Source organism: Loxodonta africana, chromosome 7 (assembly GCF_030014295.1).
Source record: "Loxodonta africana isolate mLoxAfr1 chromosome 7, mLoxAfr1.hap2, whole genome shotgun sequence".
Lineage (NCBI taxonomy): Eukaryota > Metazoa > Chordata > Mammalia > Proboscidea > Elephantidae > Loxodonta > Loxodonta africana.
In genome coordinates this window covers 1811415-1828165 of record NC_087348.1, presented here as the reverse complement: position 1 = coordinate 1828165, position 16751 = coordinate 1811415, and the positions used below count along the sequence as shown (strand labels likewise).

Sequence of the window (16751 nt, the reverse complement as noted above, 5' to 3'; positions counted from 1 at the left end):
ATTGCATTGGGCAAATCTGCTGCAAAAGAACTCTTTAGAGTGTTGAAAAGCAAAGATGTCACCCTGAAGACTAAGGGGCACCTGATCCAACCCACAGTGTTTTTAGTTGCCTCATGTACATGAAAAAGTTGGACAATGAATAAGAAAGACTAAAGAAGAATTGATGCATTTGAATTGTCGTGTTTAGGAAGAATATTGAATACACCATGGATTGCCAGAAGAACCAACACAGCTGTCTTGGAAGAAGTACAGCCAGAATGTTCCTTAGAAGCGAGGGTGGCAAGACTTCATCTTACATACCTTAGACTTGTTGTCAGGAAGGACCAGTCCCTGGAGAAGGACATCATGCTTGGTAAAGCAGAAGGTCAGAGAAAAAGAGGAAGCTCCTCATTGAGATGGGTTGATGCAGTGGCTGCAACAATGAGCTCAAACATAGCAAGGATTGTGAGGATGGTGCAGGAAGGGGCAGTGTCCCATTCTGTTGCACACAGGGTTGCTATAACCTGGAACCAACTCAACTGCACCTAACAACAACTACAACAATACATATGTAAGTAAAGTAAATATATTTGTTTTCTTCCATTTCTTATCTCCTTATTTATGTAACAGAAGATGTATTCATATATTTCCATGTTGTTGTTTTTTTTTTAATCCCCAAAATCCATGACTACTAATTTATATTGCAAAAGAGTGAATGTTACAGTATTTGGAAAAAGGGTCTTAACAGATGTAATTAAATTAAGGATTTTGAGATGAGGAAATTACCCTAGATTATCTGGGTGGGTCTTAAATGCTATGACAACATCTTTTTAAGAGAGTGGTAGACTGCAAAGGAGGAGACAATGTGACCATGGAGCCAGAGATTGGAGTGATGCAGCCCCAAACCAAGGAATGCTGGCAGCTGCCAGAAGCTGGAAGAGCAGAGAATCAATTTTCTCCCAGAGTCTCTAGAGGGAGCATGGCCCTGCTGACACCTTGACTTTGGACTTCCAGCCTCCAGAACTGAGAATAAATTTCTTTTGTTTTAAGTCTCCAGCCCACCCCACCCCCGCCCCGCCGCCGGTTTGTGGCAATTGGTTACAGCAGACCAGGAAACTCATATACACGTCAAGAAGTTGTGGGTGTGGAACCCAGATCTCAGGTCTGAGGGACACCCTTGAGGTGGGATCCTTTCTCATTCCTCCCAGCGCTGTCCAGCCTCACTTCTGTGATCATGGAAAGGCTTCGTGGTGTGCTGCTGCATCGGGTCACCACTGGCAACGTGTGGCTGCTGCAGCCCACTGAAAGCTTGCCGTCGTGACTGAGAAATTGAAGTTTTACTTCGTGTGATGTCGCTGTAGACAGACCCATGTGGTTAGTGGCTGCCATATTGGATATCACAGAATGGACTTTTTTAGAACTGACACACCTCCTCCCCAACACCCTATCTTCCCCCAACCCCCAGGCAAAGAAGGGATAGAAGACAGGGACCCCAGGTTCTGGACACCCCCAGGCACACTCCTCAGCCCACAGAGGCGGCAGAGCCAGCCCAGCTGGATTTGTCTGAGCCAGGAGCACAGAAGCATCAAGAAGAGGCATCACCTAGATTCTTGATCTCAGGTGCATCGTTGGCATTGTTTATTTTTTGTTCAGTAACTTAAAAAAAAAAAAGTTCCTCTGTATTGTGTCTTCTACCTTAGGTTCTGCCCCACATCAGGCCACTGTGAGTATTGGCTACAGAAATGGACAGACACATGGACGAATTGTGATATGAGATGGTGAAGGGAGCTCCAGGGGCAGGAATGAGTGGAGGGAGGAAACAGGATGGATTTTGCTAAATGGATCTTGGTATAAAAAACTGTGAGAACAACATTGCAGGGGGAGGATATTTATCTAAGGATTTCAAGGTACAGTTCATGCTTAACAGACAGAGAGAGAGGGTCACAGGGGCTGTCCAGGAGGAGATGTCATAGGGATGGACCAACTCCTGGTGACAAAAGGGTATACTGCTCCCAGGGGGAGTCCCCAGGGTATCCCCCCGCCAAGGACCTGACTCCAGCTGAAGTCATAGATGACATATCAACAGTATGAGGCATGAGGAGGGGAGGTTAAACAGTCTCAAAAGGGGAAGATGAGTCAGGAGGACGCCATGCCCACAAGAGACTAGTTCAAGCCAGAGCCGAGGAGTAGGGCTCAGGGGCCAGGGTCCTACAGAGGCTGTAGACGGTGGAGTGAGGAAGGAGCAACACTCACTGATGATATCAAATGGGAACTGATTGTACCAGATGAAAGATGTCTTTCTTCTACACCAGGGGAGCTAGATGCTTGTGGGTCTGGAGATTCAGCTTCCACAAAGATGAACACTCCAGATGTGAGCTTCAGGGACCTAAGGTGAAGCACTCACCACGGTCTGGGGAGCATGGATTTGCAGGACCTCTTGGAGGGTTGTGGTCAGAGCCTCAGATCTTACACTGGTAGCAAACAGGGACACAGCAGCTGGACTGGCAGCAGCTGGGTTTGCAGCAGCTGGACTGGCAGTAGGATTGCCCACAGCCCGAAGAGCAGCAGCAAGGTTTGCAGCAGCTGGACTAGCAACAGCTGGGCTTGCAGCAGGTGGACTGGAAGCCACCACAGGAGCCACAGCCCCCCTTGCTGCCCCCACAGGAGCCACAGCCCCCCTTGCTGCCCCCATAGGAGCCACAGCTAAAGCAGGAACAGGCTGGCACACAGCAGCACACAGGCTTGCAGCAGCAAACGGGCACACAGCAGCTGGAGCCACAGCCCCCACAGCTGGAGCCGCAGCCCCCATAGCCTCCAGAACAGCCACAGCAGCCCATGATTCTGGTGGGTTAAAGATGGGTTTGGTCAGAGGAGCAGGTAGAGAGGAATGTGTTCAGGTGTGGAGCCTCCTGCGCCAGAAGCCCTTATATCCCTGCCCGGGGTCAAGTGTGATGTGGGCACACGGTCCCTTCCTGGTTCCTATTTGTGCCATTTCTCTAGAGCAATTCTTGTTTGTTTTCTTAAATCCATTGGCTCCTATTGGTTTAATCCAACATACACCTGTCTCAGATTTCTATATTTGGCCTCCTCCCCACCTTGTATGTGTATTATATCATGTATGTATATTATAATGTATGTAGGCTATAAAATTACATTTTTATGTATTCTATAAACTGCACAACAAATAGTATTTTTGCTTAAATGATTAACGGTATTTTAAAGGACAAAATAGCCCTGAAGAAAAGCTGTTTTTATTTACTTGGATGTTTATCCTCTCTAGTACTTCCTGCACATCTGGAGTTCCATCTGTCACCATTTTTCTCCATCCTGAAACATGTGCGGGCATTTTCTACAGTGTGGACATGCTGGAGACAAATTCTCTCAGCTTCTGTCTAAGAATTTCTTTATTTTGCTTTCGTTATTGAAGAATATTTTCATTAGACATAGAATTCTGAGTTGGCAGAGATTTTTGTTCGTTTGTTTTCCACATTTCAAAGGTAACATTTCATTATTTCCTAGCTCCTGTGGTTCCCAGTGAAAAGGCAGTGGCCATTTGTGTCATTTTCCCTGTGTTAATGTACCCCCAACTACACCACCAAATGACTGGAAGAAATCCATATTTGTGCCCATTCCAAAGAAATGTGTTTCAACAGAAGGTGGAAATTACTGAACAACATCATTAATATCACACGCAAGTAAAATTTTGCTGAAAATCATTCAAAAACAGTTGCAGCCGCACATCAACAGGGAACTGACAGAAATTCAGGCCAGATTCAGAAGAGGACATGGAACAAGGGATGTCATTGCCGACGTCAGATGGATCTTGGCTGAAGTCAGAAAATACCAGAAAGATGTTTACCTGTGTTTTATTGACTATGCAAAGGCATTTGACAGTGTGGATCATAAGAAAGTGTAGATAACATTGTGAAGAATGGGAATTCCAGAACACTCAACAGTCCTCATGAGGAACTGTACATGAATCAAGAGGCGGTCGTTCTAACAGAACGAGAGAATACTGAGTGATTTAAAATCAGGAAAGGTGAGCATCAGAGTTGTATCCTTTCACCACACCTATTCAATCTGTATGTTGAGGAAATAATCTGAGAAGCTAGACTATATGAAGAAGAGAGGGGCATCAGGATTGGAAGAAGGCTCATTGACAACCTACGTTACGCAGATGACACAACCTTACTTGCTGAAAGTGAAGAGGACTTGAAGCACTTACTGATGAAGATCAGACCACAGCCTTCAGTATGGATTACGCCTCAATGTAAGGAAAATAAAAATCCTCACAACTGGGCCAATAAGCAACATCATGATAAATGGAGAAAAAATTGAAGTTGTCAAGGATTTCATTCTACTTGGATTCACTATTAATGCCCATGGAAGTAGAAGTCAAGAAATCAAACACATTGCATTGGACAAATCTGCTGCAAAAGACCTCTTTAAGGTGTTGAAAAGCAAAGGTGTCACTTGGATTTGCCAAATCCAAGCTATGCTGTTTTCAACTGCCACATATGCATGTGAAAGCTAGTCAATGAATAAGGAAGACCGAAGAAAAATTGATGCATTTGAATTATGGTGTTGGTAAAGAATATTGAATATACCATGGACTGCCAGAAGAATGAAAAAGCTTGTCTTGGAAGAAGTACAGCCAGAACACTCCTTGGGGGCGAGGATGGCGAGACTTGGTTTCACGTACTTTCGACTTGTTATCAGGAGGGACCAGTCCCTGGAGGAGGACATCATGCTCAACAAGGTAGATGGTGATCAAAAAAGGAAGACCCTCAACGAGATGAATTGGCACAGTAGCTGCAACAATGGGCCCAAACACAGCAACGATTATGAGAATGTCACAGGACCAGACGGTGTTTCGATCTGTTGTACATGGGGTTGCTATGAGTCGGAACCCACTTAATGGCACCTAACACCAACAATGCACTCTCACCCTCAGAAGCTTTTGAGACTTGTTTCCAGATCTTTGGTTTCCAGAAAGAAAATGTGATGTGTCTTTGTGTGATTTTTGTCAGTATTTCTCATGCTCGGGGTGACTAAGATTTTTGGATCTGTGAGTTGATCTCTTTCATCAATTGGGAGAGTTTATGACCATTGTTATGAATCGAAAATATATGTTGAAGTCCTAACCCCTGTACCTGTGAATGTGCCCTTGTCTGGAGATAATGTCTTTGAAGGTGTTATTAGTTAAGTTAACGTGATGCTATACTGGAGGAGGGTGGATCCTAATTTAGTCTGGTGTTGTTATAAAAGAGAAGAGACCCAGAGAGACAAACAGAGGAAGCATGACCTTGTGAAGATGCATCTTCAAGCCAAGGTTCGCCTGGGACTAGCAGATACTGAGAGAGCCAGGAGAGGACCTTCTCCTGGAGACCTGAGGGAGCCCAGCCCAGCCAAAGCAGTGATTTGGACTCCTAGCCTCCAGAGCTGTGAGACAATACATTTGTGTTCTTATAAGCCACCCAGTTGTGGTATTTCATTGTGTCAATCCTAGGAAATTAACACAGTTGGTAAGAATAAGGTGAAATCGAAAACCTCATACATTGCTCGTGGGATTGTAAAATTACACAGCCAATTTGTAAAATGGTTTTGCTGTTCTTAAAAGGTTAAACATAAATTGGCCATATAGCCCAACAATTTTATTCCTAGATATCTACTCAAGAGAATTAAAAACATGACCACACAAAGATTTGCACACAAATGTTCACAGCAGCATTATTCACAATAGCCAAAAAGTGGAAACAGCCTAAATGTTCACCAACTGATGCATGGATAAACGAGACGTGGTATGTCTATACAAGGGAAGACTACTCAGCGATAGAAATGAGTGAAATAGTGATAACACAACAACATGGATGAACCTCAAAAGTGAAAGAAGCTGGACACAAAAGACCACATGTTATTTGATTCCATTTACATAAAATGTCCAGAGGAGGCAAATCTACAGAAGCAGAAAGTAATTAGCAGTTTCCTGGGGCCAGCAGTGGGAGTGGTAATTAACTGCAAATTGACAAGAGGGGTCTTATTGGGGTGATGAAAAAGTTATGAAACTGGATTATGGCGATGGTTGCAGAACGTGGAAAATTTACTAAATGTCATTGAATTGGACATAAAATTGATTAAATATACATGAAATAAATGTTTTCAGACACTGAGCAACACAGAGTGAAGAATGTGATGCCTGGGGTGGGGGGGGGGAAATGAGGTGACCTCAACAATCACCCCAGCTTTCTACCTGGAGGCTGTTTAGCTATTTCTGGACTGTATGTGCACAAAGTGGGGGGACAAACACAACAAGGTGTTCTCACTGAGTTGTGGAAACAGAATGGTGTGTGGAGATGTCGAGGCAGCTGGAAATTTCAGGGAAACTACACAGATGAATCTCAAAGACTTTCTGAGTGAAAGAAGGGCACCAAAGAGTACACATCTTACAATTCCATTTACATGAATTGTTTTCAAATACAGACAAGAAGATATGAGAGAGGCATGAAGCAACAGTTGTAGGCTCTGAAAAAGGAAAATTCAAAAAATTTAAAAAAGGTTCTTGAAAAATTAAAATAGGATAGCAAGAATGAAATTCAGTAGAAGGGCTGAAAGATAACATTGAATGACATTCCCAGGAAATAGAACAAAAAGGCAGAGACGAAACGTGGGAAAGGTAAGAAAGGTGAAACATCAGCCCAGAAGGTCCATCATCTGGAAAAAAGAGAGCAAGAAAGAGAGGCAGAGAGTACAATCAGTATCATCAAGGATATCATTCGGGAAAATTTCCCAGTATTGAAATAAAATTCGTTTCCAGACTCAAAGTGTCCATCATTATGTCAGCACAACAGGTTAAAAAAAAAAAAAGACCCAGAGCTGAGGCACACTGGTAACCAAGAAAAGATGGTAGAATCTTCCAAAGAGGAAAATGGACAGGTCACATACATACAAAACAGGAATTGAGAAAGGCATTGGGATTCTCGAGAGTGACACTAAAAACCAGAAGAAAATAGAGCTATGCTATCCCCATCCTGGGGGACATTTTCTAATCCAGAATTGTATAACTAGTCATACTACCGATCAAATTTGAAGTGAGAGTTAAGTTTGTTTGTTTGTTTTCCAGAAATAAAGCTTTTCACAGGAAGTATCCCCCCATGTTTTCTTTCTCAGAAAACTATTGGAGGGTGTTCTCCACCAAACAAGGGAATAAAGCAAAAGAAAGAGAGGGGACCCACTGAACGGGACACCACATGAAGGAGACGAGCAAAGGGGCTCTCCAGGAGGATGAGGGGGATCCCAGGACAACAGGGCAACCAACCCAGAGACAGGAAACAGAGGACCCCATGAGGATCACCTCCGAGAAAAAAGTCAGTGAAATTAGAGGACGCCCAAGGAACCTGAGTGTGGTGTAAGGAGATGTATCCTTATGGTACAGGGTTTGGGGGTGAATTAGAAAACAGAAACTGTGTTGGAAGACTGAGTCCGGGAAGTTTATGGGGTCAGCAGAGGAGGGAGGAGCTTAAAGAAACTCAAAGCCTCACCTTTCATAATCAGAAGTCCATTGATGCTAGTTCAACTGGGAAAACCATAATCAATGAGTGATTTTTTTCTTTTTAATATTGAAATAAATACCAGAAGAAATCAGCTAAAAAGACTTGAAAGTGCTGGGTCAGGAGATTGCTGTTTTAATTCATGTTTGTAGAACTATTTTGCTTTTTTAACTGTGTTCATGTATGACTTGTTGTTAGGGCCGTCGAGTCGGTTCCGACTCATAGCAACCCTGTGCACAACAGAACGAAACACTGCCTGGTCCTGCGCCATCCTTACAATCGTTGTTGTGCTTGAGCTCATTGTTGCAGCCGCTGTGTCAATCCACCTCGCTGAGGGTCTTCCTCTTTTCCGCTGACCCTGTACTCTGCCAGGCATGATGTCCTTCTCCAGGGACTGATCCCTCCTGACAACGTGTATGACTTAGATAATAATAAAATTGCAAAGAAAGAAGAAGAGAAAGACAGAAAAAAGACACAAGGGGGAAAAGGAAGAAAGCAAGAAAAGAAGAGAGGGAGAGAGGAAACAAAGAAGGAGTGAGGGAGGGAGGAGGGAAGATAGGAAGGAAGGAGGGGATGAAGGAGGGAGAAGGGAGGGGAGGGAAATGAGGGGACGTTGCTGTTAGTTCCCTTCCAGTTGGCTCTGACCCATGCTGACCTTAAGAATAACAGAATGAAATGCTGCCTGGTCCTGTGCCATCTTCATGATGGTTGCTGGTGTATTTGATCCCATTATTGACGCTACTGTGCCAGTCTATCTCATTGAGGTTCTCTTCATTTCGCTGACCCTCTGCTTTACCAAGCCTGGTGTCCTTTTCTAGAGATTGGTCTTTCCTAATGATATAAGGTCACTAGATATTAAGAACATAACAGAGCCAGAATAACTTAAATGGTGTGGAATTGGCACACAGATGGACAGCCAAGAGAACAGAAAGAAAGTCCAGGATTTTCGCCTAAGATAAGCCCAGAGAACCTCGAGGCAGGGCAGAAGCCAGACCCTGAGAATCCAGCTGCTGTCCACTCTGCTGACACGAAATGAGCACGCGGGAGTCGACCAACAACACGGAGTGTCAGCATGTGATGCGCTGATTTATAATATCAATTTTTCAGTCTAAAGCAAACAGAATTTCTCTGGGAATGGAGCATAAGTGGGGCTCCAGCTGTGAGGGCTGTGGGGCTGTGGGGCTGTGGCTCCAGCAGCTGTGTGCCCGTGTGCTGCTGTGTGCCAGCCTGTTCCTTCTCCAGCTGTGGCTCCTGTGGGGGCTGCAAGGGGGGCTGTGGCTCCTGTGGGGGCTGCAAGGGGGGCTGTGGCTCTTGTGGGGGCTCCCAGTCCAGCTGCTGCAAACCCAGCTGCTGCCAGGCCAGTTGCTTCAAGGCCAGCTTCTGCCAGTCCAGTTGCTGTGTCCCTGTTTGCTGCCAGTGCAAGATCCGAGGTTCTGCCCACAGACCTCAAAGGACCCCACGACACCCTCCTTGAAGTCTGTGGCATCAGTGGCCTTTCATCAGGGTTCAGTTGGGAAGCAGAGCTGTCATGTGAATCACAGTAATATTGCCTTTCTAGTGATCATCTTGTAACTTCCACAAAACGATTGGATGGGATAAGGCAAATGAGGTGCTAAGGCCCGGGAGATCGGACAGCTTTGGTAGGTGCATGGAACCCTTTTGGGAGTGGGACCCTGCAAGTAAGGTGCACGGCACCCTTGTAGGGGATTAATCAGTTCTGCCATCCCGCTTAGCTTAAAAAGAGCCAATCCCAGGGGCTGGAGGGGGACCTGACTACCATCAAGAAAATCTGGGAGCAGAGTGCAACTTTTGAACCCAGAGTCCCTGTACTGAGAACTTTCTAGACCCAGGAGACAGAGAGGGCTGTAACACCAGAGAAGGTACAAGACAGCTAGAAGCGGTAGCAAGCACGGCAGAGTCCAGCAGCAGAGAAATGGCGGCAGCAGAACCAGAAGAGTGGCATGAGATGTGTGGAGACCTTCCTAGCCACCAAGTGATGCACCTGCAGTGGGCTCCCTGGCCTACAGAGCAGAACAGACAGACGCTGGGCTAGAGGCTTCCTGGAGGAGAGGGGTACCTCCGACCACTTGTCAGTGAGCTAAAGAGCTGTAACATTTGCCACATCAGGGCACAGGCCAAGGCTGAGAGGGGCCCGTTCTGAGGGGGCTGAGAAGGGCCTGTCCTGAGGGGCCTGAGGGGAACCTGTCCTGAGGGGTCTGAGGGGAGCCAGTGCTGAGGGGGCTGAGAGGAGCCTGTCCTGAGGGGGCCAAGGGGAGTCTGTCCTGAGGGGCCAAGCGGAGCCCGTGCTGAGGGGGCCAAGGGGAGCCCGTGCTGAGGGGCATGCATTGCAGAGAGAAGCAAGGCCAGAAGGAGCTGAGAGAGCTGTCCTGCACTGAAGAGGGGAGGGATGTGCTGTCTGCTTTGGAGGCATCTTACAGGCTTTGCCCACATGCTTTCTGGTCCTGATCATGATTGTAGCCTATTGATCCTGATCCTAAGTTGAGCCTGTCACTTCCCTGATAAACACCATAATTGTAAGTATTGTCTGTGAGTTCTCTGTAGCCATTGCAATAAATTAACAAACCCAGCAGAGAAGTAGAGAGTGCCATGGGAGGAACGGCTGGTGTCAGAATGGGTAAAAAGGTTGGAGAGTAGAGGTATGTCTGACCTCCACCTCATGAGAATCGGCTTTGGGCTAACGTTGATCTCTTCCCCTCTCCCCACCCTCCGCCATGGAAGTTAGAGGTCTGAAACTGCCAAGCGACATTTTTACCTTCTTCCTTGACCATCTCTCATTTCCCTCTGACTCGTCCCAGCCACAAGAGCAGCCCTGACCAGCCCACAGAGGCCAGGGGGCAGCTTGGATTCCTGGGTCGTGAGAGCTTCAGTGCTTACCCGCCCCCACCTCTCCGCCGCCATCCAGGAGCTGGCCCCATCTTTGTGCACCCCACCATCCCATCCAGTTCCTGTAATTTGCTGGCTCTAATTTGTGATGAAGGAACCAATCAACCCTGTGACCCCATTAAGTAAACATGCCCTCACCCACAAATGTTTGTTCTCGTGTGATTCTTTTCTACCAGCCACCGTCTATTTAGAAAAGTCCACAGGTTTGGATTTTATTTTCCATTTTTGTGCCCACCACCCGTATCAAATCATTTCATCGTTCACTGACCCTTCATTTAACAAATGACTCCAAGGGCTACTATGAGGCCTCCAGAGACAGGGGCGGGGGGAGGCTAGGAGGGGAACCTGCCCTCAGAGAACATGGGTCAGTGGGTGAGCATCAAATAAGGAAGCCACAGATGGGTGCGCAGTGTGAGAAGGGCATCTGGTGGGGAGTGTGAGGGGTGGTGGAGGGGCAAGGAAAAGGAGCCCAGGGAGAGAGCCTCAGATAAATGAGTCAAAGGCAGATTTTTAAGGGGATGGGGAGATACGTAGTTCAGTTAGAAAAAGAAACAAGCTATCAAGCCATGAAAAGACATGGAAGAATCTTAAATGCACATTGTCGAGTAAAAGAAGGAAAGATACTGGAAACATACTGTGATTGTGAGGATATGATCTTCTGGGAAATGCAAATATCGAGACAATAGAAAGATCAGTGGTTGCCAGGGGTCCACGGGGAGGGTGGAGGGAGGAACAGGCGTAGCACAGGGCATTTTCAGGGCAATGACACTATTCTGTCAGCTGCTGTAATGATATTTGTCAAGGCCCATAGGACTGTACAACACGAAGAGTGAACCCTCATGGAAACTATGGACTTTAGTTTATAACAACATATCAATATCAGTTCACCCATTGCCACAAACTACCGCAGGAAAGCCAGATGTTAATAACAAGGGAAACTGTAACAGAGACCGGGTTTACCCTCCTGGCTAAAAGAACAAAACAAACAAAACTGATAAATACATGAAACAACAGTTTTGAAGATACTGGGCATCAGGATATGAAGGACAAGAGTCTCTGAGGGTTGGGAGATACGGGAAGTGAGCCTGGCAATTGTTTCACCTTGCTGCCTGAGATAGTTAATGTGTGCTAAGAGGCATTACCACTCTCTAGTATACTTACATGCATACTAAGACCAAATAAAGCAGTAAATATATTATAGTCAGATTCGGGTTTCTCACAGTCAGAAAGAAGTCACAAATAAGCAAGAGAGAAAGGCAAAAATTAACCCTATTGTGCTGGATTAGAGTCCGAGATGTCAGTATGCACTCCTGGTTAGTTTAATATACAGAAACTGTATACAGATATGTATGTGTACATGGATCCACAATCAACATCCATGGAAGCAGCAGTCAAGAAATCAAATGACACATTGCATTGGGCAAATCTGCTGCAACGGACCTCTTTAAAGTGTTAAAAAGCAAAGACACCACCTTGATGACTAAGATGCACCTGGCCCAAGCCATGGTGTGCTCGGTCCCCTCCTATGCATGCGAAGGCTGGACAGTGAAGAAAGAAGACCAAAGAAGAATGGGTGCCTTTGAATTCTGGTATTGATGAAGAATGTTGAATATACCATGGACTGCCAGAAGAACAAACAAATCTATCTTGGAAGAAGTACATACAGGCTGAATGCTCTTTAGAGGCAAGGATGGCGAGAATTCGTCTCACATACTTTGGACATGTTATGAGAAGGGATCAGTCCCTGGAGAAGGACATCATCCTTGGTAAAGTAGGGGGTCAGCGAAAAAGAGGAAGACCCTTAACAAGATGGACTGACACAGTGGCTACAACAATGTTCTCAATCATAACATTGACTGTGAGGATGGCACAGGACCAGGCAGTGTTTTGTTCTGTGGTGCATGGGGTTGCTATGAGTCAGAACTGACTTGACAGCACCTAACAACAACAATGTAGACATGGAGCCCTGGTGGTGCAGTGGTTAAAAGCTCGGCTGCTAACCAAAAAGTTGGCAGTTCAAATCCACCAGCTACTCCTTGGAAACCCTATGGGACAGTTCTACTGTGTCCTATAGGGTCATTATGAGTTGGAATCAACCCAAAGGCAGTGGGGTTTTGTTTTCTTTTTATGAATACTTGTGTTAGGACACATGCATGTATTTCCTGGGTCCTTGTGCTTAGAAGGCCTAGAAGCAGTGACACCCCAACAGCAGTGAGCACATCTAGTGCCCAGATCTGGGTCTATAAATAGCAGCCCGCAATAAAAGAAACCAAGGCTTGCTGGGAAAATGGCTGATTCAAAGGGCTGTAGTCCCAGAAGTCAGGAAGTGTTTGAAAAAAAAAAATAGGGGTACATCAGAGGCACACAGGAGCCAACCTGAAAGAGCTCCCAATGGCCAAAGCTCGGACAGTTTTGAGCATCAAAATAAATAATGATTGTATTGGATCACACACACACACACACACACAAAAAAAAAACCCATTGCCATCGAGTGGATTCAAACTCATAGAGACTCTGTAGGACAGAGCAGAACTGCCCAGTACAGTTTCTAAGAAGTGGCTAGTAGATTCGAACTGCTGACCTTTTGATTAGCAGCCAAGCCCTTAACCACTGTTCCATCTGGGCTCAACCGGATCACAACCCAGAGAATAGAATAAATGCTCATACATTCATACTAATATAAATCAGCGATTGAATAAACACAGAAATGGGGAGAAGGGAAAGACCTTCTCTACAGAAGAATTCCAAGTAATAAATGTATGAGGAAAATGGAAACTCACCATTAGAACACCACAGTATAATTACCACAGGCAAGATCCATGGATGAATGCTAAAAATAGTGAGCAGAACTTTAAGGAAAAACAGGATATTTTCATGGACCCAATGTATCTCCTCTATGGTATTAATTAATTACCATGAAGGTTTTCACGTATGTCCACAAATTCTTTTATATTCCTCCCTCTGGGAGGTGGAGTTTTATTTCCCTCCTCTTGAATGTGGACTGGACTTAATGATTTGCTTCTAATGGCAAGAAAAAAATACTAACTTTACCGTGGGGTAACCTGGGAGACACTGTTTTAACCAAGTGGGTCCAGGTTAACATCACCAGTGATAACCTGCACGGAAGTAGGCATAAGTATGGATGTCTTCCAGTCAGTTGGCCAGGTAGCTGTCTTCCAGATTTCTTGGCATAGATGAGTAAACACTTCCAGCGCTGCATCTGTTTGTGCGGAGGTCAGTTATCCCTGACAGGATTTGAGGAGAAAGACACTTCACCTCTGTGGTCTTCTTCCCAAAAATCCATAACCCCACTGTACTCATGTCCCCTCTGTTACACACAAGGTGAGTGTTCGGTGTCTCAGCGCTGCTGTAATAGAAACACCACAAGTGGGTGGTTTTAAAGGACAGACACTTATTTTCTCACAGTTAGGAGGCTACAAGCCTGAATTCAGGGCGCCGGCTCCAGGGGAAGGTGCTCTCTGTCCTCTCTAATGCTTTTCTCCGTGTTGCTTAGCCATCTCTCCGCAGCGGCGTCTTACTTCCATCCTCGCTTCTGTGCCTCTTCTGCCCTTTTCCCGTCTCAAAAGTGATTGTTTTAAGACCCACCCTACATTGATATGGCCTCACTAGCATAAGGAAGAAAACCTTATTCCCAAATGGGATGGTTATATCTACAGGTATAGGGACTAAGATTTCGAGTCAGAATCAACTGGACAGCAATGGGTTTGGTGTCGAGTCTTGGTTTTTGGAGGACTTGATTCAGTCTGTTACAGTCGCCATGAGCTGGAGCTGACTGGACAGCAACTAAGAACAACAGCAACCACAAGAAAACATCAGACAGGCCCACACGGAGGAGTGTTCTACAAATACCTGACCCGTTCTTTTCAAAAGTGCCAAGGTCATCATGAAAGAAGAGAGTGAGGAACCGTCGCAGACGGGTGAGACTAAGGAGACGGTGTGACCAAACGTGATGCGATGCCTGAAACTAGATACTGGAACAGAAAAAAGACCCTCGTGGGAACGCGGGAAATCCAAATGAAGCGTGCATTGTAATTAACCTTCTTGCTCCAATGTTATTTTCTTAGTTTTGATTACCCTGTCGTGGTGATGTAAGATGCTAATACTGGGGAAGTTGGGTGAAGGGTATATGGGAAACTGTCTGCAATATATTTGCAACTCTTCTGTAAAGTGAAATTTATTTCTAAAGAAAATGTTTAAAATTTTTAAAAGAGATTTAGAGCTTTCTGGTTTAACACAGATTAGCCAGACATGTACTTCCTTTCTCTTGCAAAGAAGTATTTATAGACACACAAACAGGGTCACACTACGCACCTCATGTGTATAAAACAGTAAAGATAACATCACTGGAAAAGTGAACTTTAGGAATTTTTATAGGGCGGAAGTGAGTGGAGGACGGTGCCCTGAAGTCTCCGATGTCAGAGGGTATAGGAGAAGCGAGCCCGTTCCCACAAGAACTCTGTGCGTGTCCAGACTCAGAGGCGCCGGGCAGGGTGCGGGGGGTGCAGCCAGGGCGGAGGGTTAGAGACTCGTCAGTGTGGGGAGCCCTCTGATCCCCAAGCTTAGGCATGAGAGCAACAGAGAAACTGAGTAGCCCAAAGAAGGCCAACGTACATTCAAAGGTCCCTAACGTTGCCTCGGCAAGACAAAGGCAAAGCCAAAAACGAGGAAGACATGCTATCAAGTAGGCAGTAGAGCTGAGGGGGAGACCAGGAAGCAAGCCCTGCGTGGCAACGAAGCTGGTAGAGTTCGAACAACATTTATGACAACAGATATATGAAAGGAAAGACTTCCCTGGGGAGAAGACCCAAACAGGAACCAGGAAGGGACCCCGTGTCCCCATCACACCTGACACCTGGGCAGGGATATAAGGGCTCCTGGCACAGGAGGCCCCACACCTGAACCTTCCTCTCTACCTGTTCCTCTGACCAAACCCATCCTCAACCCACCAGAATCATGGGCTGCTGTGGCTGTTCTGGAGGCTGTGGGGGCTGCGGCTCCAGCTGTGGGGGCTGTAGGGGCTGTGGGGGCTGTGGCTACGGCTGTGGGGGCTCTGGGGGCTGGGGCTCCAGCTGCTGTGTGCCCGTTTGCTGCTGCAAGCCTGTGTGCTGCTGTGTGCCAGCCTTTCCCTGCTCCAGCTGTGGCTCCTGTGGGGGCAGCAAGGGGGGCTATGGCTCCTGTGGGGGCTGCAAGGGGGGCTGTGGCTCCTGTGGGGGCTGCAAGGGGGGCTGTGGCTCCTGTGGCTGCTGCCAGTCCAGCTGCTGCAAACCTTACTGCTGCTCTTCAGGCTGTGGGCAATCCTGCTGCCAGTCCAGCTGCTGCATCCCTGTTTGCTACCAGTGTAAGATCTAAGACTCTGACACACACCTCTGGAGGCACCTGCAGATCCGATGCTTTGTCCAAGACCAACCCTTATCCCTAACCTCTGAGTCACAGCTCTGGGCTGGTTACTTTTTGCAGCGTGGAAGCAGGGGGTTCACACAGGAATAGGGTGCCCCAAGACCTGGGTGAGGGGCACATCTCCTTCCCCAGCCATCGTCTCCTCTGGATACTCTCAGAGACGGAACTGACCAGCCTTCTCTCCTAGATCACCTCCCTCTTCTGGAATGTTCTAAGCTCATCTCCTCTCCCTGAGGAAGGCTCCTGTTGCCATTTCTTGAAATCTCCATCTATTACGGTCCATCCTTGACCTTGGGAGTCCTTTAAATAAATGCCCTCCCGCCATGAGTTCTGTCCTCAATGTGATTCTGTCTTACTGCTCCTGTTTAACTGCTGTTTGCAACAACCCTCTTCTCTCTGGATGGTGCAAACAGTTACGCCCTCTGCTGTTAACTAAAAGGTTGAAGGTTTGAGTTCACCCAGAGGCACCTCGAAAGAAATGCCTGACGATCTACTTCCAAATAAATCAGCCATTGTAAACACTATGGCTCTCCACACATACGAGGTTGCCTTGAGTCTTAACAAAACAAACAGGGAAATCCCTCACTGCCTCCTTGGTCATGCCTGCAAAGACCTGCCTCCTAGTCGATGACCAGATGCTCCAAGAAGGCCTCTTCAAGTTCTCAGAGTCTGAAGCCCTCAGATACCAGAGATGAGTGCGTGTGTGTGTGCACGTGTGTGTGTGCGCGCATGGGTGCAGAGAGAGAGAGAGACAACCTAAACGTCCATCAACAGATGAACGGATTTTAAAAACTGCGGCATATACATACAACGGAATATCACTCAGCTTATAAAGAGAAATGAAGCCCTGACACAGGCTACAAGGAACCTTGAAAACATGATGTTGAGTGGAGTAAGCCAGTC

At 46.5% G+C, this 16751-nt stretch overlaps 1 protein-coding gene across 1 annotated transcript; it reads right to left on the bottom strand.

Moving 5' to 3' along the window:
- Nucleotides 1-2438: 2438 nt before the first annotated feature.
- LOC111748843 (keratin-associated protein 5-7-like) lies at nt 2439-3384 on the bottom strand. The gene is given in 1 exon segment (XM_023541568.2): nt 2439-3384. A coding segment is annotated over 1 exon segment (378 nt). The 5' UTR covers nt 2817-3384.
- Nucleotides 3385-16751: the final 13367 nt, after the last annotated feature.